The sequence below is a fragment of the Manacus candei genome, unplaced genomic scaffold (genome assembly GCF_025592945.1).
Source record: "Manacus candei isolate 608988 ecotype Guabito, Panama unplaced genomic scaffold, ASM2559294v1 h1tg000005l, whole genome shotgun sequence".
NCBI lineage: Eukaryota > Metazoa > Chordata > Aves > Passeriformes > Pipridae > Manacus > Manacus candei.
In genome coordinates, this window is record NW_026138053.1 from 12,879,043 (window position 1) to 12,901,023 (window position 21,981).

At 39.8% G+C, this 21,981-nt stretch overlaps 1 protein-coding gene across 1 annotated transcript; it reads left to right on the plus strand.

The window, feature by feature from the left end:
• The first annotated feature begins 1,324 nt into the window (after window positions 1–1,324).
• Window positions 1,325–20,080, plus strand: LRRC8B (leucine rich repeat containing 8 VRAC subunit B). Its single transcript, XM_051802619.1, has 5 exons — window positions 1,325–1,458; window positions 12,162–12,216; window positions 13,066–13,165; window positions 13,845–16,003; window positions 17,017–20,080. The coding sequence occupies exons 4-5, from the start codon at window positions 13,871–13,873 to the stop codon at window positions 17,287–17,289; spliced, it is 2,406 nt and encodes an 801-aa protein (XP_051658579.1). The 5' UTR covers window positions 1,325–1,458; window positions 12,162–12,216; window positions 13,066–13,165; window positions 13,845–13,870; the 3' UTR covers window positions 17,290–20,080.
• The last annotated feature ends 1,901 nt before the right edge of the window (window positions 20,081–21,981 follow it).

Consider the following 21,981-nt stretch of genomic DNA (forward strand, 5'->3'; position numbering starts at 1 on the left):
TCCACAGAAGTATGCTATATTTTAATGGATCTTTTAAGTTGAAAGTAATACTAGTAGCAAAACATGTACTGAATACAATTTGAAAATTGTTAACTTGCAAAATTTAGTGTCTGTGCTGTTTAGAATGAAGGTGGGTTTTGTACAGCTGTGAAGAAAAGGATTTTGGTGTTTTTTGGAGAAAAAGCAATATTTTGAAAATAGTCCCTTTTTCCGTGAAATTGATGACTGGGCAAAGAATAAACATTACTATAGCAGGGCAAGTGTAAGGAGTATAATTAGAATGTATAACTGTAGAGTTTTGACTAGGTCCTTGCAGTGGAGTTAATAATAGTGAAAATATGTCAGGACAATTACTTGAGTAGATTGATCTGTTTGCACGACTAAGAGGAGGTAGACAGAGCCCATTCGTCCCAGTTCTTTGCAGAAATCTAGATAGGTATCAAAATTTTCTTTCAGGCTTTCATGCCTTTACCCAGCAGAATCAGCCTCTTCGGACATCTGGAGGAGGGAGCTGCTCTGTGGGCTGGAGAAAGGGGAGGTGAAGTAGGAAAATCAAATCAATTTGTGATTGAGTTGTTGGGGGTTTTTTTAACATTGTGTTTATTTGTGCAATTTATTATATTTCTATCGGGTTTTCAGTGGAACTGAAGAGCCATAGAAGGGTCTCGCCGTACGGACTTCTGTCTGCTGGTGTCAGAAAGGGCGGTGGACACCAGGTGTGCCCGGCCCCAGTGGCAGGGCTCCCAGTGCTGCCGGGCAGGTGCAGCGGTGCTGTCCCGGCGGGTGTAGCTTGTACCGAACGTACCCGCGCCGCTACGCTCCCAGCACCGCCAGCCCCGCTCCTTCCGCCCGCACCCAGCCGAGGCCTCCGCGGGGATTAAATCGCCTCTCTGCAAGTGTAGCATTCTCTATTTTTATTTTCCAACGGCTGGCGGTAATTACTTTCTCACTTCCTCCACCTCCTCCCGCTCTCCAGCGGCTCGAGCTGTTTAAATGCCGGCACCGAAGGGGCGGCTGCTGCCTGCGGGTCGGCACCGAGGGGCTCTCAGCCGGGCAGGCACACCGCGGTGCCGGGAGCTGCCGGCAGGGGCGGTCAGGTGAGGTGTCTCCGCGGTGCTCGCGGGGCCGGGTCGGGGCCGGGCGCGGCGCTTTGTCCGCCGCGGCTCCCCCGCCCCGCGGCGCGGCCGCGGCTCCGCCGGGCGCGGCCCATTGGCTGCGGGGCCGGTAACGTGACAGGGGCGGCGGGCGGGGCCGCGCCCGAGACGCGCCGGTTGGAGCCGGTGCCTCGCGCTGCGCCGGCGGCTGCCGCGCGGACCGAGCGAGCGCGCGGAGCGGGCGGTGCGGGAGGGCCGCTCCCACCGGTCCCACCGGTCCCACCGGCACGGGCGAGCCGGCCGGCACGGGCAGGAGCGACGGCGGCGGCAGCAGGAGCGACGGCGGCGGCGACGACGACGGCAGGTAAGGGAGCGGCGGCCGCAGCTGACAGGTGCCCCGCGCCCCCGGCGTGGGAGGGACGGAAGGAGGGGGAGCAGCGCGGAGCGGGGCTTTCCGAGCGCGGCTGGCGGCTGGCTCTCGCCGCCGCCCGGTTTTCCCGGGGCCGCCTCTCCGCCGGCGGAGCAGGATGGCGCTGCCGTCCCGCGGGGCGCCCGGCGCTGCCCGCCCGCTGTCCCGGTGAGCCTGCGCGGCGGCCGCCCCTTCCCGCGGCCGCGGGGCCGCTCACCTGCCGCGGCCGCGGGGCTGCCGGGCCGGGGGGCGCAGAGCGGGGCTGTGCCTGCCCCGGGCCCGCGGGCGGGGCTCGGCACAAAACCGCTCTCTGGTTTGCGTAACCGGTATCTGCGTGTCCTCGGGTGACCCGGGCGCTACAGGTCGCCTGGGGCCGCTTCCCTCCGCCCCGGGCTCGCCCCGCAGCTGCCACCTTCGGCCCCGGGTGTGGCGGCGGCACCTGCCCTGGGGAAAGGGGCAGGCGGGTGCCAAGTCCCAGCCTCCCCGGAAGGGAGGGAAGAGTTAAACTCAGTGTTGAGGCCTGGCAATTCTGCGTGTCGAACAAGAAACAGTCCTCTTTTTTGTTCTCTTCCTTTCCTCTGTCTGGCCAATGCATTTCTCATGCTCAGGAAGTCAGTGATCTTGTAGCAGCTCTTGCTTCTGCTTGCACCCTGGCTGAGTCGTCCTGGCGACACCAGGCTTGCTTTGGGCCCATCTGTTCAGTGGTGAAACTGAGGCACCTTCCTGTCTCCGGTTCAGAATTTGTCCATAGTGAATGCTGCAATTCTGTAGGATTGATTAAAGGGGACTTCCCTAAAGCTAATTTTATGTTAAGAATGTAATTAATTATGTGATGAGGTAAACTGTTTGAATTGGCCTATAGTGTGGTCATTTAAAAGCATACCTTTGAGGTAGTCCTAGAATAAGCTCGGAGCTGTGTGGCCACTTGTGGTTTCAAGTATTTAAGCTGCTGACTCCCAGCTTTCCTTATCTGTTTGCTGAAGGGATAAATAAGGTGAGGTATAGTTATATCTTCCCAAATCTTCCTTTGTGAAGCCAAGCCATGATGATAGTTATTTCTAGCCATGATGACAGTTATTTTCCTTATGTACCTTCCTAGTAGGAAGGGCAACAGATCAGGGCTTATTGATCTGTCTTATTTAACTTAAACTGTCAAGAAGGGGGTGAGAGCAAAGCCCATGAGGTTTAAGTAGTGACATTTTAAAGTACTTGTAGAACTTAAGTATTGTCTAACTGTGTGTTTTCTTTACTCTGTGTAGCTCAGCTGACTGTGTGGGGAATAGAAGAGTTATGATGAGTGACTTTTCTTCAGTATCTGTGGTGCTGAGCAGGGCAAAGGACATGAAATGAAACGAGAGCGGAAAGGAGAATGACTGTAGTAGAGAACCAGTAGTTAGTATATGGGGGTTTTTTTAAGGGTTTTCCCCAGTGTTTAAAGCATTCTGTTGTAGCTAGATAACAAAATGTTTATCACAGAGTTTTACATTAGCATATGTTATTACATTCTACTGAATTTTACATTAGCATAATGTAACTGACTTTCGGCTTCAGTAGGATTCATGTAACTTCCAGAAATTTGCAGTATTAACATGCTTCTTCCCTTACACTTTTGAGAGGAGCGAGTTGCTGGTCTGACTTGTATTTTTCTTCCTTTTTCAGGTAAACAGGATTTTCATGGGGAGAAAAAGGAAATTGCCTTTTGTTTATAGCAAGTTACCAATTCAGCTGCTGTTCGAAGTTAACGAAAGCATGTTTAATAATTTTTAGGCAGGGACCACCAATGCTAAAGAAATATCCATCAGCATTTCAGCCTTGTAAAATGAACTCGATAGAGCAGTATGTCACTGTCAAATAATTGTTTTCCTAAGGGGTTTCTGAAGGGTGGTGGAGGGGGAAATCCTGTATTCCTTTAGCTGCTGCTGTGCCTGATCTGCCTGATGTGCTACAGGTGGCAAAAGAGACTGTGGTACTAGTAGTACTATTTCAGCTTACACTACCTACTGCTAAAGCCTTAAAGCGTTACTCAGCTAGGATTAGAAATGGATGTTTCATGTGACTAAGGGGATAAGGTGTGGTTTATATGGGTCTCTGTGCTGCCTATCTGTTTCACACTGCTGTCTGTATTCTGTGCAGTAACCTGTGGGCGGTATTTATCCTTTCTGTAGGCATCCTTATAACAGGATGTTCAGCTGTTGCCTTGCAAATAGTGTTATTCTGCCAGTTGTTCTTGCAGTTACTCTTCCTAAAGATAAGTTAGCAGTCTGTGCTGTGGTTATGAAACTATTTGGTTCAGATACCATGGGTAACCATGAAGAAGAGCGAGGAATGTAAAGTAGAATTAATATTCTAATGTTTAAATATGCTGTCTTTTTAATGTTTAAGTGGTATAGGTTATGTAATTCCAATTAGAGTTTTACCGGACTTGGTTAGTGGGCTTCAGTTTATTGTAGTTATGGGGATTCTTTTCCCCAAGTGGTTGTTAGTGGGCTACAAAAAAATTCTGGATTTAATTTCTAACTAGTTGAAATCAAATTGTAATTCAATATTGAACTAAAGTGTCATAACACTTATGAATAGTTTCCCCAGATATTTGATTTAAACTTACTGATATGAAAGGGCTGTACTTTAAGGAAGGCAGATGATGCAGCTCTCAATAAAGCTGTTACAAATGCAATTTGAGCTATAGTGCTGACATACCCTCTTTTGGTGTACACCCAAGAGAATTCTAGTGTCTTTCAACATCAGAAGCGAATTGTGGAGAAAACTTGTAATGCAGTATCTTCAATTTAATGCTCATCAGTGCCATTCTGTTTCAAAATAATGTGTTTACACACCTTGAAATAAATAATGTGAATGCATTTCCATCATAAGGGCTCAGCTTCTAAGTATGTTCCAATATTGTAAACTGGAATGCAATTTATTCTGCTGGAATTGAGAATTTGGTTGACTGTGAGAAACTGAAGGATTGACAATGCCAGGGGGCCAGTGATACCAATAAGAATATGGTAGTAACACAGTCTGGTTGCTGCTAATTGTTACAAACACTTTGTTTCTTTGGGTGATAATAGTTTGAATTGTGATTTTAGTTTAATGGAAGCGATGTTTCAGTTTTGTGGCACAGCAGCTATAAATCTATGGTCATTTAGTTTACTCAGGCTTAATTAAAGTGACATTGATTTTAGAGCTCTTACTTCAAACCCCAGAAAATGTAACCCCTTATTTCCCAAATATTATTGCCTTAGTTTTGGGGGAAAATATCACTAATCTGTGACTGTTCAGGTTGTTTCACTATTTTTTTTCACTATTTTTCACATTTATTTCACTATTTTTTGGTAACTAAAGTTCATTTGCATCCAAATGTAAAGGTCTACTGATCTGAAATATAAGAATTGCACATTTAGATTTTAATGCCAAAGTATTTGTCCTTTAAACTAATTGTCCATCTGAATCAAAACAATCTTGATGTGCATTTGTTGTGTAATCCAAAATATTTGAAGAAGTGAGGCAATTTGGACATTTTTAACTAAAACCTCTCTGTTTCTAGACTGTGCTTAAATTATTTACATGATAAACTGTCATTTCAAACCCGTGCCAGTGCAAGTGTGAAAATGATTATTACTTTGCCTGTGCCTTTGCAGTACAGGAAAACTGTTTTCCAAGTAAATACTTTTTATTAAACAGTAACGTTGTTTAAATACTAACTGTGGTGACACTGACTCAAAGTTAGGAAAGCACCAAAATATTGCTTAATTGAAGTGAGATGGGATATGTCAATACTCAAGTGTTTTACTGAAGAGGAGTTAAAAGTAGTGTCTGCTTTGCTTCAAAGTATTATTCAGTTTCTTACAAGTATGGGGTTAGAGGTTTTTTACTTCAAAGTTCTTAATTGATTCAGTTGATGATAAAACCTTGACTCTTGTTTTTGAAGTTATTAAACTTGGCTTCATACCAAAAAGTGTTTTTCTTGTAGTACTGCTGTCTGAAAAACCTTACTCGCTGTTCGATCTGCTCAGACAGCCTACTCAAAAAAGGAAATTCTGTGCAGTAAAGGGCTGTTGCACAGCATACTTGGTCTGGATGGAAGTACACAGGGTGAACATAGGTCCTAAACTAAGTTGGTGTTTGTTCAGGAGACAAAGAAGGATTACTGTGGATTTACTGTAGAATTCAAGTCTGATCACTTGTTTGTGGTTCTGAAACTTAGCATTGTCCCGGGAGATGCTTCTGATAAGCACAGCACTGCTTTTGGCTCTCCTGATCCCATGGGGATGTGCAGCTCTCCAACTGTAGAGTTGTGTTTAGGTGTTGGTATGTAATTTGTACATAGCTATCACACAGTATGTGCACTGTGAAATCTGTCTTTCAGTCCTTTCATTTTATCAAATGTCAAATCCACACTCCCCTGAAATGGAAATGGAATAGGGTTTTACCAATCCTCCAGCAGAGTGCAAGCTGGCTGCATAATCACCTCAACCTCTTAAGTGTCTTCCTATTTGTATTACTCTGCATTATGTATTTATTAATTGGACAAAGCAACCAGATACCTCTTCTTTTCTTTCCTTTGTTTAGTATGGCCTGTGACCTGTCTCCTTTTCTGTGAACTGCTTGTAACTTTTGTGAAATTACCAGCTTTGTTTTAGCTGACGTAGTATGGAGTCACTCTGGAAGGTTGTGGGTTTTTTTTTTTTTTTCTGTAACCTAGATTTAATCTCTTACACTCCACTTGTTTAGAAAACCATTTCATTTATCAATGAAATGCACCTACTTGGTCTGGCTAGCTCTGTTTAATTTTTACAAGTTGAGCACCAGATTTTTTGAAAGGAAGAAAAAAAAGCTGTGAATTTGTAACTGGATTTCTTTGTTTCTTTAAATATGTATGAAGTTCTTGTTTCTATTTTTGTTGGATCTGTCATACCATGAACCTGTCTGGGAAGATGTTGATGAATTAAGTACATTGTTGTGAATTAAGTACATTAGATCACAAATCCATTAGCATTTCATTAAAAAAAAAAGGTAGGCTTGCATACAAGGAGATAACTGATAAATGCTTTGAATGTGCTTGGCTTCAACATTATTTGTACAAAAATTCTCTTGTACTGCTTGGGTGCCGGTTCCGCTTGTATCCCTTTTTTTGAGACTTAACATACACTGACTTTCTGTTGCATTAATGTGTGTACTTCCTTATGGACTGTCTAATGCCAAGCTTAAAAATACAATTCTTTAGGCTCTTAGAATCACAGAATGGTTGGGGTTGAAGGGACCTCTGAACATCACCTGCTCTGAGCCCTGCTAAAGGAGCTTCAGCTAGAGCAGGTTGCACAGTGTATAGATACTTTAGAGCAGTAGGAATACGTGCCCCGCTCCTACGTCTTATTTAATACTGAAGGGTTTGTTTACTTGAAAGTGTTAGGGGACCAAAAAAAGGGGAATGGGGGCTGACAGAGAAGATAGTGCTTTACTTTACATACTAACTTCTTTGTGCTGAAAATGAGTGAGATGTGATCAGACTGTGTGGTGTCACATAATGGATATTTGGGACTTGTTCTTTGTTTCAGGTTTTTGGACCCCTGTTATTACTTCATGAGAAGTTCAGAACTGATGTTCTGGAAAAAAATCTATATGGTTTGTTTTGCACTGAAAGGTGCTGGTCCATGATAATCTCAGTAAGAAAGACACTCAGACACTGTACAGTATAATTAGAAATGTTTTTTATTGGGTTTGACACTATAAAGAAGGAGAATAGTATAAATAATCTTATATCTGTTTATACTGGGAACACAGACTGTGTATCATCGACTGAGCCTTTAATCCTTGTGGAGCACATTGTGCAGACTCTGCCTGTGGACAGGGTTACCTCAGTTTGACCAGTCAACCTATTATAGAATTTTCTTACAAGAAAACAACTCTGTGCATCGTTTCTACTGTTAATGAGGAAAGACATTCACAAGAGAACTTCTTGCAGTAATCCCAGGTACCAAGTGGGAGCTTACCTGCAGACTTCTTATGATCTGGCCAAATTAATCCTGTGGACAAAAGATCTGCATGGCATAGGTTTGAACCTGTTAACTGCCCGGAGTGGATCACTAACACCTCAGTGTACCATGGTCTTCCAGTCAGAACCACTACAATTTGTTATACTCTTTTATTTTTAAAACCTTATGGAATTCTTTCCAATAACTAAATTTGTTAATGAGGTTTGCTATGTTTCTTTAGGAATTGCTAAGGAGACTCATGATAGAACTCTTTTTTAGCAGGCAATACCAATGTGGAGTTTTGGCAGTCTTCCTATAATTTCCTTTTTAAAGTGGAATATGTGAAATGTACAACTGCTTGAAAAAATGTAAATTAATGGAGCAAATAAAAAGAGTGCTAGAGTTTCCAGTGAGAACACAAATAAGTTAAATTACTTGTCAAATATTAGGATGAAACAAGATACGTCTCTATTGTATGACCAATACAAAGCACTCTCTTCTAAACAGATGCTTGTGTTGTTTATTGTAGTCAGTATTTTAGATGCTAAGAGGTCTCTAAAGTTAAAACCTTTTTTTTTTTAATGCACGTTTGAGTTAGAAAACTGTACAGTATTAACTGTTGCTTACTGGAAATGTTCAGATTTGATTCAAAGTCTGGGTTCTGCTTGTTTGGGGATCTGAGAAAGCACCTTGGCTATAAATGGAGTGATACATTCTGGGCAAGTAGACAGCTCGCTCTAAAAGCGATCAGTCACATTGATGCAATTAAATGCAAAACAAAGCTGGTCTACCTTTCATTTTACTGTAGTTTTTTTACCATTGGATGGCTTACCTGTTTAATTGGGAAACATACTTGTTCAGAAACTTAGGTTTGTACCTGCTTGTCAGTTTTTCTACATTTTGGTTTTCAGAGTTTTTTGTATAAACTGTTTTTCTCACCTACCATCTGTTTGGTTGTAAACTTCGGTTTAAACAATCTCTTTCTCGCTAGTACAGGTCTTTCTAGGAGCATGGGTTGTGACCTATTTTGGCTACAACACAGTCCTTAGCTCTTTGGACTTAACTTGAGGAGAGGCCTGGAGAAAGTGCTTTTACTAGTCAAAGTATTTATATATGAATTTGTATTTAAAATTGCTCTACAGGATAGATTACTATTAAATAAAAAGCACATTTAACTTTTGAATATGTATCTTATAATGCAACTTCATTACAGAGTTAAATCTTCAAAGTAGTCGACTTGTTTTTTTCCCTCCCATCTGCTATTCAGAGTTAAACTCAAGTAACTTCATGCACTTGGGCTGACCTGATACAATTCATTATCATGTGGCCTACAGGTGTGTAATTTTAACTACCTAGGCAGCTGGAATGTTTGAAGATGATCCATCTCCCCTGTGAGTGTTTGACCAGTGACATATTTTACAACCAAAGTTCACCTCTTTACTGGGTTTCCTTGAATAGAGAAAAGGCTCAATACTTGGCTATCAATGATATTTAGTGAGAACTTAATATGGCTCAAGAAAGACAATGGTCTCTTCTGGAGTGCTGCAGGCATAGGATGGAAATGCATAATGTAATGTATCTAATCTTGTGCAGTGAGATATGAAGAGTAAATCTTATGCTTTTAAAGCAAATCAGATTGGAGTAAAGCATATTTTCAACTTAGATTATACTGCAGAATAAAGTATTTTTTTCTTGCATTAAGTGTACCAGAGAGAGAAAGGAAGTAATAAAATAAAGATGTGTACTCTGAGTTCAGGTGAAGCTGCCTTTAAGCTGTGCTTTTTTTGCCTGAGGCCTTTTGTATTGAACCTGGGAATGTTCAAACCTTTAGGTAGTTGAGGAAAATGAAACACGCTTGCCATGTTGGACTCCTGTTTTTCTCAGCTTGATGAAGGCATGGTAGTGGTAGGGATGGGTAGTAGTTGCTTGATTTTTGCCAGATTTTTTATCAGCGTATGTGCTGTGCAGTTAGCTCTGAAGCAGTAGCAGAGAAGAGTAAGCCTGGTAAAGTAAAAATGTAAGTGTAGCCTCACTTAATACATTTTAAACTATGTTTACAATTTTTTCCCCAGGAATTATTAGGCTATATAATCTTATGTAAGCCTTCTCCAGAGAGCAAGGACTGCTTCTTAAACAGCATAAAGCTTTGCTATTACTGTTCTACATCTTATGTTCCTGTCTTGAGAGTGAGAGTGTTTAAGGCAAGACCTCTAGTTAGTCCAGGTACAGATGGTTGAGATTGTCTGTAGTTGTAATTACAGTCTCTGAGTGTTTGGAAGGAGTTTAGGTCTTGATTATTTGAGAGGTTGATATGGCAAACTTGTAATAGTGTTAGTGCCTTTGTGAACATCTGGTGCTTGAGGAATATGCTGGTTAATATAGAATGTTGGAATGTCTTTGGGCTTATTTTAAATACAAAAGGATAATCACTTATACATGTTTAATTATCACCTGTGACCTTCTTCAGAAGGAACTGGAAAGAAGCTTTCTCTAATCTTGTTTGTATGTTCCGCATTCAGTGGAATACGGATTCAAAAACACAGTCCCCATCAAAAAGGTCCTACAACTGAATCTGCCTGTGCACACAGGTGACCAAAGTACAGATTCTGAAAAACCATGTATCAAATGCAGTGTTTGAATTCAGCAGTCTACTGTTTAAAAAAGGGAGAGGCAGTTACCTGACTGCTTCTGCTAAAAGCAAGTATGACAGTATCATTCTTTATGAAGTTCAGACTTGCACCAGAACTCTTGCAGCACCTGGCTGTTTGTTTGAATGCCTGAGAAAGGCGACAGTAGCACACCAATAGAAGCGGAAGGTTTTGCCAGGAAAGATCTGTGTTGGGTAATGAGTGTGTGTATGGGTAGAGTTTGTTTTTTTTTTTCCTTTGGGAATTTTCACGAGGGCTTATTTGCAAGTGGAGGCTCAGGCTGTGCATGTGAAACCGTAAGCAGGAACTAGGCATCCCATAGGGGAGTCTCAAAGCTGCCTATGAAACAAAACTGATTGTGTGTTTAGTTTATTATTGAACTTAATTTTCCATCTGAAACTTCAGAAACTAGCTAGAAGCTAAGTTGGTACTGTAGTTCAGGAATCACTTTTGATAGAAAATTGATAGAACAAACATGTTTGCTAAAAATGTCAGCATCTCCTTATCAAAGTTGAGAAGCAACTACTTGAGTCTTAAGAGATTGACTGACAACTTGGTGACTGTGTTTCTTTGAGGGAGAGGGGGGCAAAGCAGGATAGAGGAGCCACAGGAATACCTCTCAGGGTATGTTTTAGTTGTATAAATCTATTTTGATTAAATTAGTGTGTCAGAAACACCAGTTGAATACCCTTTGGGGAGGACAAGCAAGGCAGATACCTTGCTGCAGAGCCATCCCTAACTAAATGTGCCTAAAATTATGTAAGCAATGACCAAATGACAGAAATGCAATGTTAAGTAACCTTTTGGCAGCTGGGGGTGGTGGTGGGTGTTTGATGCTTATAGATAGTGTTTTTTCAAAATAACAGCCTTTTATTCACATTCTGGGAATGTTTCTATTGATCAGATTTAATAAGTCTTGAAGTAACTAAAAATTGCCTAGATATTAGTGATCTTTATTACTTTATTTTTCTGGCCTGTATCTCTGCACTGGTCTGGAGTAACTCTCCTAAAGTCATTATTTTGCCTGGGACTAAACTTCACTCTCTCATCTTCTAAGAAAGATTGCCAATTGAATTAGGCCATTTTGAAAAGCTCTTATGGCTTTGATATGAGTTGAAAGCTACTGGAGATGAGGTTTATCAAACCCATTACAGTTCAGCATTATTCCATTTGATTAGTCACTCTTGGCATACAGACAGGATTTGAAAGAAAAACATCTTTAGCAAAATTGTCGTTAATAATTTACATGTTTACATTACACTTGTATGTACTGTGTATGCCTCCGATGGGAAGCTTTATTTCATATATATAGAATTGTAATGGATACACATTCTTCATTGGAAGGCTTCAAAAAGTAGCCATTCACTAGTCCAGAGTTCAAGTATTTAAATACTTAGTGTTGTGACACTTGCTTTTTGCTAGAAAGTCTTGTAAAACCACAGCAAGAATGTAGTCTTTTTTTCTGGGATCTGTGATAGGCACTTACAGCTTTCCAGTGCAAGGTATAGAAGTGACAAAGAAAGCATTTCATAGAAACAGACCTCACAAAGTTGCACAGGTCAGTCTCACTTTGAGTTTTCAATCTCTACAAAAAGTAAACTTTTTTTTTTAGTAATATGGCATTGCTTGAAGGGGTACTGGGTGATGTGTATTTTCAGGTATACCAATATGGTTTTCACAGAATTGGCTTAAGTTTCATTTTCTGTTTTCTTTTCTGTAACTTTTAGGGAAAATACTTTATCCAAGAGTTTTATTGTACTCTGAATTCTATCCTTTATACTGAATAGGTATGCCCTACTCCCCAAGAATGCTCCAATAAGCATTTAGTTATATAAAACACCTTCTTGAAACATTAGTATCTGCCCAAGTCCCTGATGAGGTTTACATGATTGTCAGGAAAAGAATAGTTCCCATCCTCATGCTAATTAGATCTCACACTTTTTAAAGCCCGTTCAGTGATAATTTTGACTTTTCAAATGTTTTTCATTGTTGGAGTCCAAATATTTCATGATTTGATGACAGTTTATTTTCTCTCCAGGAGTGTATTGGAACCATCCAGTCCTCCTTCAGCTGCTTTCCCTTGAGTGGGCCTGGTAAGTTTTCTTTTCTATTACAAGCAGCTTTGTCAATGCAAGAAGAGTTATTTTCAGTCATCCTTCCCCTTTCAAATGTGAATGTGGAGTAAGAATAAGGTTCTACCTTAGTTCAGCTATTGTTTGACTTTTTACAACAATTTATCACCTCTGTTTGGACTTGAAATGTACAGTACTAATATATTATGAACGTGAGCTGTCAGTGTGCCCAGGTAGCCAGGAAGGCCAATGGCATCCTGGGCTGTATCAGGAATAGTGTGGCCAGCAGGACCAGGCAGTGATTGTCCCCCTGTGCTTGGCACTCATGAGGCTGCAAATCCTGTGTCCAGTTCTGGGCCCCTCACAACAAGGAAGACATTGAGGTGCTGGAGCGTGTCCAGAGAAGGGCAGCAGAGCTGGGGAAGGGTCTGGAGCACAAGTCTTAGGAGGAGCAGCTGAGGGAGCTGGGGGGTTCAGCCTGGAGAAGAGGGGGCTCGGGGGGACCTTATCACTCTCTACAACTCTCTGAAAGGAGGTTGTAGTGAGGTGGGGGTCGGTCTCCCAGGTAACAAGTTCATAGTTATTTGGAAAAAAAAAACCCAAACATTACTTCCCAGTTGAAATAGGGCCTAACTGTAGGCAGTTTCCTTGGGGGGTGGTGGTGGTTTGTGTTGATGTGACTGCAAAACTTTGAGTTCACATTCTGCATGACCACATATGAATATGTACTGTTCCATTTTATGTAGCTGTAGCAATGCAGGGCTTAATGGATCCACAATGAGGCAGCAGTTCTAATGCAAGCTGAAATGTTTGCTCTTTATTTAGTTTAAACCACTAAAAATAAGTATATTAAATGTTTTCTCCATCCAGAATGAAGACAAATGTAAAGATGGCATGTCCAAGGAATTTTAAAAGGTGTAGACCTCCTGACTGAACAGTGCTGTGTAATTTATTCTCTTTAATTAGTAAAGTAAGTATGAATCAAACCTATTCTTCTGGGGGTTAAATGTGACATTTTTATATATAAATTACAGTATTGAACAATAATATACTTTGCTAGCTTAATTTTCATTCTGTCAATGTGCTTAATTGTCTTGATGGGAGAAGATGGGGAATTATATATAAGAATATGTAATGCAAAATATTTTTGGAGAGTTTTTTATGTATTTTTTAAATTGGTTAGAATTATTTAATCTGGTAGAAAATTCTAGATTACAAGAGACATCATGTTAATGTATCACTCTGATTTGGGAATTCTTTGTAAATAAGAAATCACTTCTGTTATTTAAGTTTAGGATGGTGGTGAAGGACTGCAAGTAATATATCAACCACTTCTTTAACTTATACCTGCTTGTTACTTCTACTTGAACAGTGCCCAAATATATTTTCTCCTAATCTCTGATGCTAGTTTCACTGTTTTAAGTTTTTGTATTCCAAGTACCTTTCCTTAAAATAAATCCAAAAGATGATGGTTAGGGTCAGGTGCCAGGAGTTCTTGGATCCTTTTGCTATGCTCTGGAGGCTAGGCCAAATGTTACACATATTTAAAACTCTGAAAACAGTAATAAGCTTAAAGTGTTTCATGGTGAGATAAATTGTTTTTTACAATTCTCTGACAATGTCCTTTCTTTTTTTTTCCCCTCTACCAGCTGCTGTTCTCTCACAGGTGAAAGTCATGATCACGCTAACAGACCTCAAATGTTTAGCAGATGCCCAGTCATCCTACCAAATACTAAAACCATGGTGGGATGTCTTCTGGTATTACCTCACCATGATAATGCTGCTACTTGCTGTGCTCGCTGGGGCCCTCCAGCTTACTCAAACCAGAGTATTATGTTGTCTTCCTTGCAAGCTAGAATTTGACAATCATTGTGCTGTGCCTTGGGATTCAGTTAAAGCCAACCTTAACATGTCGGCTGGCTCTCCAGCACCGATAATCATCCCGCTTAAAATCCAGAACTATCTCCATCGGCAGCAGTATTCCTATATCGATGCAGTATGTTACGAGAGAGAGCTTCACTGGTTTGCCAAATTTTTCCCATACCTAGTGCTTTTGCATACCTTTATTTTTGCAGCTTGCAGTAATTTCTGGCTTTACTATCCTAGTACAAGTTCCAGGCTTGAGCACTTTGTAGCCGTTCTTCAGAAGTGTTTTGATTCTCCATGGACAACACGTGCCCTCTCAGAAACAGTTGCTGAGCAGTCTGCGAGGAAGTTGCCAACAGCCAAATCAAAAACAGTGATTTCATCACCTGCGTGTTCAGGAGACATAGGGGCCAGCAGACAGTCCCTGCCATATTCACAACCTGGTTTGGAAACAACAGGAAGAGAAAATTCAAGTGTTCTTGACAAAAAAGAAGGGGAACAAGCTAAAGCTATATTTGAAAAAGTGAAGAAATTCAGACTCCATGCCGAAGAAAAGGATGTGGTATATACAGTGTATATGAAACAGATTATAGTGAAAGTCTTTGTAGTTGTCATAATAATAATTTATGTCCCCTACTATTTATCATTTATTACACTTGAAATTGATTGTGTAGTTAACGTTCAAGCCTTTACAGGCTACAAAAGGTACCAGTGTGTTTATTCGCTAGCAGAAATTTTTAAAGTTTTGGCTTCATTTTATGTTGTTTTAGTGATCTTCTATGGATTAACTTGTACTTACAGTTTGTGGTGGATGTTAAGAAGTTCACTTAAGCAATATTCTTTTGAGAAGCTGAGAGAGAAAAGTAATTACACTGATATACCTGATGTAAAGAATGACTTTGCATTTATTCTCCACTTGGCAGATCAGTATGATCCTCTTTATTCCCAACGATTCTCAATATTCCTGTCTGATTTGAGTGAAAATGAACTCAAACAGATAAATCTTAACAATGAATGGTCGGTGGAAAAACTGAAAAATAAACTAGTAAGAAATTCCCAAGACAAGACTGAACTTCACCTTTTCATGTTAAATGGTCTTCCAGACAGTGTCTTTGAACTGACAGAAATAGAAGTCCTAAGCCTGGAACTTATTCCTGAAGCCAAACTTCCTTCAGCTGTGACTCAGCTTGTCAATCTCAAAGAACTCAATGTTTATCATTCATCACTAACGATGGATTATCCAGCAGTCAGCTTTTTAGAGGAAAATCTGAAAACACTGCGCTTGAAATCTAGCGAGATGGGAAGAATTCCATTTTGGGTCTTTCATCTAAAAAACCTGCAAGAATTGTGCTTAACAGGATATTTCATGCTAGATCATCACAACTCCATATACAACGAAGGCTTTCAGGGGCTAAAAAATCTGAGATCAATTCACTTGAAAAACAACCTTTCCCGTATACCTCAAGTGGTTACAGATCTTCTGCCTTCTTTACAACACTTGTGTATCAACAACGAGGGAAATAAACTGATAGTGCTGAATAATCTGAAGAAGCTGGTAAACCTGAGAACCTTGGAATTAATCTGCTGTGATTTAGAGCGCATTCCCCATTCCATTTTTACACTAAACAATTTGCATGAAATTGACTTAAAAGAAAATAATCTCAGAACAGTGGAAGAAATAATTAGTTTTCAACATCTTAAGAACCTTTCTTGCTTAAAATTGTGGCACAACAGTATTTCATATGTCCCAGTGCAGATTGGTGCATTATCGAACCTGGAACAATTGTATCTAAATTATAATAATATTAAAAGTGTTCCATTGCAGCTATTTCTTTGTAAAAAATTACACTATTTGGATCTTAGCTATAATAAGCTAACCTCCATCCCTGAAGAAATCGGTTTTCTGACCAATCTGCAGTACTTGGCTTTGACAAAGAACCACGTAAGTAGAACTTTGAATTACTACTCAAAAAAACCAAACAAACAAACAAAAAAAAAAACCACACCAAAACTTAACGTAGTATTTCTTCTGGAACAGCCTCTGGCTCAAAATGATTTTGTGGTTATTCATGATTAAAGTAAAGCTGGAAAAAAGGGGTGGTGCTTGTTTAATTACTAAAACTTTGGTATCAGCAAAGCTCACATAATACTGAATAAGTACTACCCTGGTCTGTAAGGGCTTTGATCCAGAGATAGTATAGGTTAGTGTGGCTGCAGAAACATATCTTCCCTTTCCCTGCAGCTGTCTATCCTATGTAGTATTTTAATGGAAGTGAACAATGGTAAACGTGAAACCGAAAGATGTAGTAAATCAACAGCTAATTGATGAGCAGCTCAGCTGTCCCATTGGGAAGAGGGAAATAATTATGGTTGGTAACCTTATCAGCAGTGCTAAACTGTCTGGCTCATTAGTGTGGTGCTCAGGCTTGTGACTTCAGACTTCTTTTGAGGTTTATAATTGTTTTGCTGCTGAGGTTGGGTTTGGAAGTTATATGTCAGTAGTGTGGAGCAAGACTCCTGCACTGCACAGATAACTGCTTGTACAAGTTTCAAGACACAGGAGCTGCTACTGTCTCTCCACAGTCTGTGTTTGTCCTTCATTAAATGATCCTTAGGAGACAGTAGCCTTTTTATCTCCTCTGCCACCTGCACTCCTTTGCATGCACTCCTTGCTTTGCAAGCACGCAGGTATGTGCTTCCCCTTCCATGCTTGTCTTGACTTCTGCCAGTAGCTTTGTTACCAGAACAGGTACAATAAAACCATTGTAGTGCTCTCAAGTGCTTGATCACATAATGATAAAAGCATTACAGTCTTCCTTTTTTCTTATCCTTTCATAAACTAAGAGGATTTTTTTACCCTAAAAATAAAAATGGTAAATGTCAAAACATGCAGCTGCACGTAGGCTAACAACTTCTAATGTACTTTATTTTTGTTCTTCTCTTTCCTTTTTCTAGATTGAAATGCTGCCTGATGGATTATTTCAATGCAAAAAGCTGCAATTTCTTCTTCTGGGAAATAACAGTTTGATGAATTTGTCCCCTTTTGTGGGTCAGCTGCCGAATCTTGTTCAGTTAGAGCTCATTGGAAACTATCTTGAATCACTTCCTGCTGAACTGGAAGAATGTCAGTTCTTAAAGCGAAATAGTCTAATCGTAGAAGAAAGGCTGTTAAAAACACTTCCACCTCGTGTAAGAGAGCGTTTGCAGACATGCTCAGATAAGTCCTAAGTTTAAAATGAAACTGCATCATTGCATTCTACAAGTTTTTTGCTTAATATCTCTCTAAAGACCTGTATTGGTAGAGAGAAACAAAGGAGAGAGAACGATTTACAAATCAGTCTTAAATGCATTGAACTGAATTGATTGTATTGGAAAAGAAAAAATTATTTAGATTCAAACAAAAAATGCAGGCTTTTACAGGTTTGAAAATTTGAAACATAAATTGTTGGTTAGGTTCTACTGATTGGAATAATTCAGTTAAATGCTTAAGGTACTATTGAAATGGAAAAGTTGATTGCCTGGCTATAGTGAGAGTGTACATACTTTTTTCCTATGAGAATTTTTTCTGTTGATAGTGATGATTTTAAACAGTTGCATCTCCTGCCATATGAAGTCTAAGGACTGTCTGGAATTAGTTTCTAAATATGAACTCTTCACTAACTCAGAATGTATTAAATTAAGAGTTTAAACTATTTGAGCAGTTTAATTGCATGAGGTATACTGAAAGTAATTTTGCAACATAATTTTTAAAGCTTTTGACAAGTACTAAGTATTAATCTGATAATTGTGGAAGATGCTATTTGAATCTTGCTATTAAATACCTAGAACCAGTTTCAGCATTTTGTCTTAAAAATAGTAAATATAAAATAAATTGTTGCCTAGAAATTGGGAGGAATCAGAAGAATCTGAAATAACTGTTGTACTGATGTACCAGACAACCAGTCTCACATTACTGATCTTCAGAGACAATGGTGGTGAACAGAATGCAATATAGTTGCAAAGTTGTCTTCTGTATGTTGTGAGCATCCCAGGTGTTAGTGTAGTGTATGTTGCTGATTAATATTTTTATAACTTTTCATTACTGACTGCCTCAGTGCCGCTTCTCCACACCCAGTTAGTGGGGAGAGGATGAAGGAGGTTTGTATTAGATAGGCACAGAAAGACACAGTTAAAACAAACTAAATAAGCACACAGCTTATAAGCACTTGGGAGGAAAAGACAGGAAGCATTATAAGCTGTGCCTCTCCTAGGGATGTAATAATTTCATAAATTACAGTGGTGGGATAAACTCTTATGCCATCCTTAATACGTGCACAACTGGATGGAAATAAAATGGTTCCTGACTTCATTCTTCTGCTGTGCGCTGTTTTATTGTATTTGAAGTCTTAATTCTCATTATGTTTATCATGTTCACTATAAACATAAGTTATGCCCTTGGGGAAAAAAATAGCATGCTTTCCAAAAACATATTTGAAAACTTTGTTTTTTAAAAACTTTAACTCATAATTGAGATTTTGTATTATTTTAAACAGGTGATGCAATCTATGCTCTTAATGACTTTGTGTTCATGAGTGTGCTAACTATCCATTCCAGTTCGTAATAACAAACCATCACAGATAAAACTAGTTTTAGTACTAGGCTATTTTTAGTCATCTCTTGCTCCCATTCCACTGCCAGTTTTGTGGAGTGTAAGGTTTATTTCAAATGAAAATCCCCAAACAAGTCTGATCAACGTGGAAGTAGGCGATATCTCTGCAATAGCAGTGCAAGAGGTGCATGTTTAATGACTATACTGATGGCATTCCAAAGACCTTTGTAGTTAGAACACTTTTCTTCTCAGGGAACCAAAATGTGGTAAAACTATTATTTTCTATGTAGTTTTAGAAATGTTTGGTGTAAACTGGTTTGTTGTGTTTATGTGGAGACCAGTGCTGCTGGAACAATCTTTCATAGTGTCTGTTTATAACTCCTCCAAACTCTGTCAACTAATTTTGAGTTGTATAATAGTCCCATAGGAATTTACATGGTTCACCAACTGAGCTAGTTGCAGTAGATGTGATCAAGCCAGAGTGCATTGATTTACAGCCCTGTGGCAAGACTTGTGTTAATAATTGCAATAGGCCTGTCTGGACTTTATAACTTAACATTAAAGAACATTTTATGCCAGAATTTGACACGCAAGACTTGCAGTCTAATAATTTTTAAAAGATTAGGCAAGCATTTTCTTTAAAGCTTTTTTTCTAGATAGGAAATCTGTGTTGAAAATGTAAAACAAGTAAGTACCTGGCTTGGCCAATAGCTTCAACTTTTTAGCAGTGCATCTGTCCTTTTCCATAATCAACCAAACTGATAAAGGCGAATAATAATCTTAAACATGCATTTTACACTCGTTCTGTCAGGAGAGAAATAACAGAAATAACTTGGAGAAAGGTACTTTTGTTTCTAAAATGTGTAACCTCAAAGGATTTGAGGAAACACTCAGAAATGCATAAGAATAGTGACACTGCTATATAGGTTAAATGGGTCACATTTTTTGCAGACTTAAATATTGGTTCACTCTGTAGCCCCTCAAGAGGGTTACATTATTTTCGCTGCATGTTTGAGTGTTTATAAAACACCGAGACAAAACCCAGGAAGTGTAAAGGCTATAATCTCTAGCCGTGCTTTCAAACCACAGTGTGCCTTTACTATCCATTTTGTACCGTGAAACCCAATCCAAGTGCTTAGAATTGAGGGTGGAGACAAATGTAACTCTGAATTTCTTGAATCCACTTCAGGCATTACCTTAATATTCAAAATCTCTTCAAAATGAGGGGATTTTCAGGGAATCAATATATAAATCCACTGTCAAACTTTGTACAATAAGTATTGTTGGCATCTAGTCTTTGTATTAAAAATCACTTCCAATCAAAAAAGGCTTTTCAACTTGTTTGTGTTGTATTGTGTTTATGAACTTTGTATTGTGACCTTCCGTATCATGAACATTTTGTTAAAAATTAAATTTTTTTTTGCATTACAATTCTATGAACTGTTCTTTATTTTACATATGAGACATTGCATTTAATGCAAAGCTCAGAAGTCTGCTGCCAGCTGTCTGTACCTATGTGCAACCAGGTCTGTCTTCCCCAGGAAAGTGTGAAGATAGTGAACAGCAGTGGAAATAATATTATGCTCCATGTCAAAACAGTTTTTGTATTCTGGACTAGGAGAGAAGTTCCTGTGTTTACTTAGAACTAAGCTTCCATCTTAATTGTTGTTACAGAACCTTTTCCAAGTCTCTCTTTCTAATTTTTGTGAGCTGGGTAAGTATCAAATGCAGCCTGGAATTGTACTGGGAGAAGTGGGTTCTCTTCCCAGCTTGGCACATACAGCTATTGTGTGGCTAAACTGCCATAAATATTGCTGCTTGTAGTAAATAGTGAATATATATAGGAGCAAATCCTGAAAGCAGGAGGCAGTGCACATCATCGTATGGATTGTTTCTAGGAAGGATTTTGCAGGACTTTAGGTGTTTCTGGAGATCAGGAATTGATCAAGTTCTCATGCTTCATTTGGCCTTGTTGAGCAGGCAAGTCCCTCAAATGTGCAAACATGCTAATGCATTTCCCAGAGGGAATGTGGAGACTGTGCAGTTCACTTGCTGCCATGATGGAGCTGACAGGTGATGTAGGAAGAAGCAAGCAGCGATACTACAGTCCTGTATACTTGCAGGATACATCAATGTCTTAGGAATTCCTGTGTTTGGAGAAGTCTCCATCCTGATGGTACATGAAGAGTTTATGACAATGCTCCATTGCTAGGACACATAGGAGGGGAGAGTAGCAACCCATTCTGGGGCTGGAATGGCATCTGAAAGGGTTCAGGCATTAACTACATCTAGTGTGTTTAGTAAATGAACCATTACATCTGTTCTTGTTGCTTCTTTATGTTACCCATTTATGTGAATATCCATCCTCTTGTTGTCCAGCTTCTAATAACTTATAATTTGCTATTATTTTGTACAGGCGTGCTCTCTACTTGGCAGGAGCCAGCTAAAAGGCTTTCAGGTAGTACAGATATGCAAGCCATATGCATTTAACACCTGGAGGGGTGAAAAATAGAGGATGAAAATGGGTCTACCTGCAGAGTAAGGGGAAAGGAATAATTGCTCAAAGTGAGAGGAGAGATCTAAAAGATCATTATTACTACTTAGCCCAGCAAGGCTATTGGGAAGTATTACTTGCTAGTAGGCAGCTATGACAGCATGGTGCTTAACACAGTCAGGTATTAGTCTGTAGTGCTTGTGGGCCTGCTGTTAAACAGGTACATTTATTACTTGCTGTTGCTTTTTCCTGTTACAGAAATGCTAATTCTAAATTTACCCCTACTGTTTATAAATCTTCATTATAAAACACTGAATAAAAGTTTCTTTTCTTTTCCCCTCCCTCTTACTTGCATACCTATGTATTGTAGAACCAATACTCTTGTCAAAAGACATTGCAAAGCAGCTAATGTGATTAGTATTTGAAAAGTGTGAAAGGATGAAAACCATAGCAGGAGGTATGTGGAAAAGCCAGGCACTGCAATCTCATTGGCAGTGCAACGTGAAAATCTCTCGAGCCAGGGTTCAGGCTTGACATAAGGGAAAAAGGAGGAACAGAGCTCACTACTCTTCATTGAAAACATAGCTAACCTGCAAGTAAATAGTGAATTGATGGATCATTTTAAATTGGCCTCGCTCCGTAGCAAAACTGCATAAAATTGTGCATGAAACACTTCTGCTGGGGTTTTTTTTGAGTTAAGTTGTTCATTATAGCTAAAGGTGTTCATCATCATAGGGGAGGTCCCGATCCTCTGACCCCTGTGCCTTGGCCCTGTGGTCTAACCATTGTTTTGGCTTTCACTGGAGCTTATGCTGAGCTGATTCAATGCAAAAGCCTG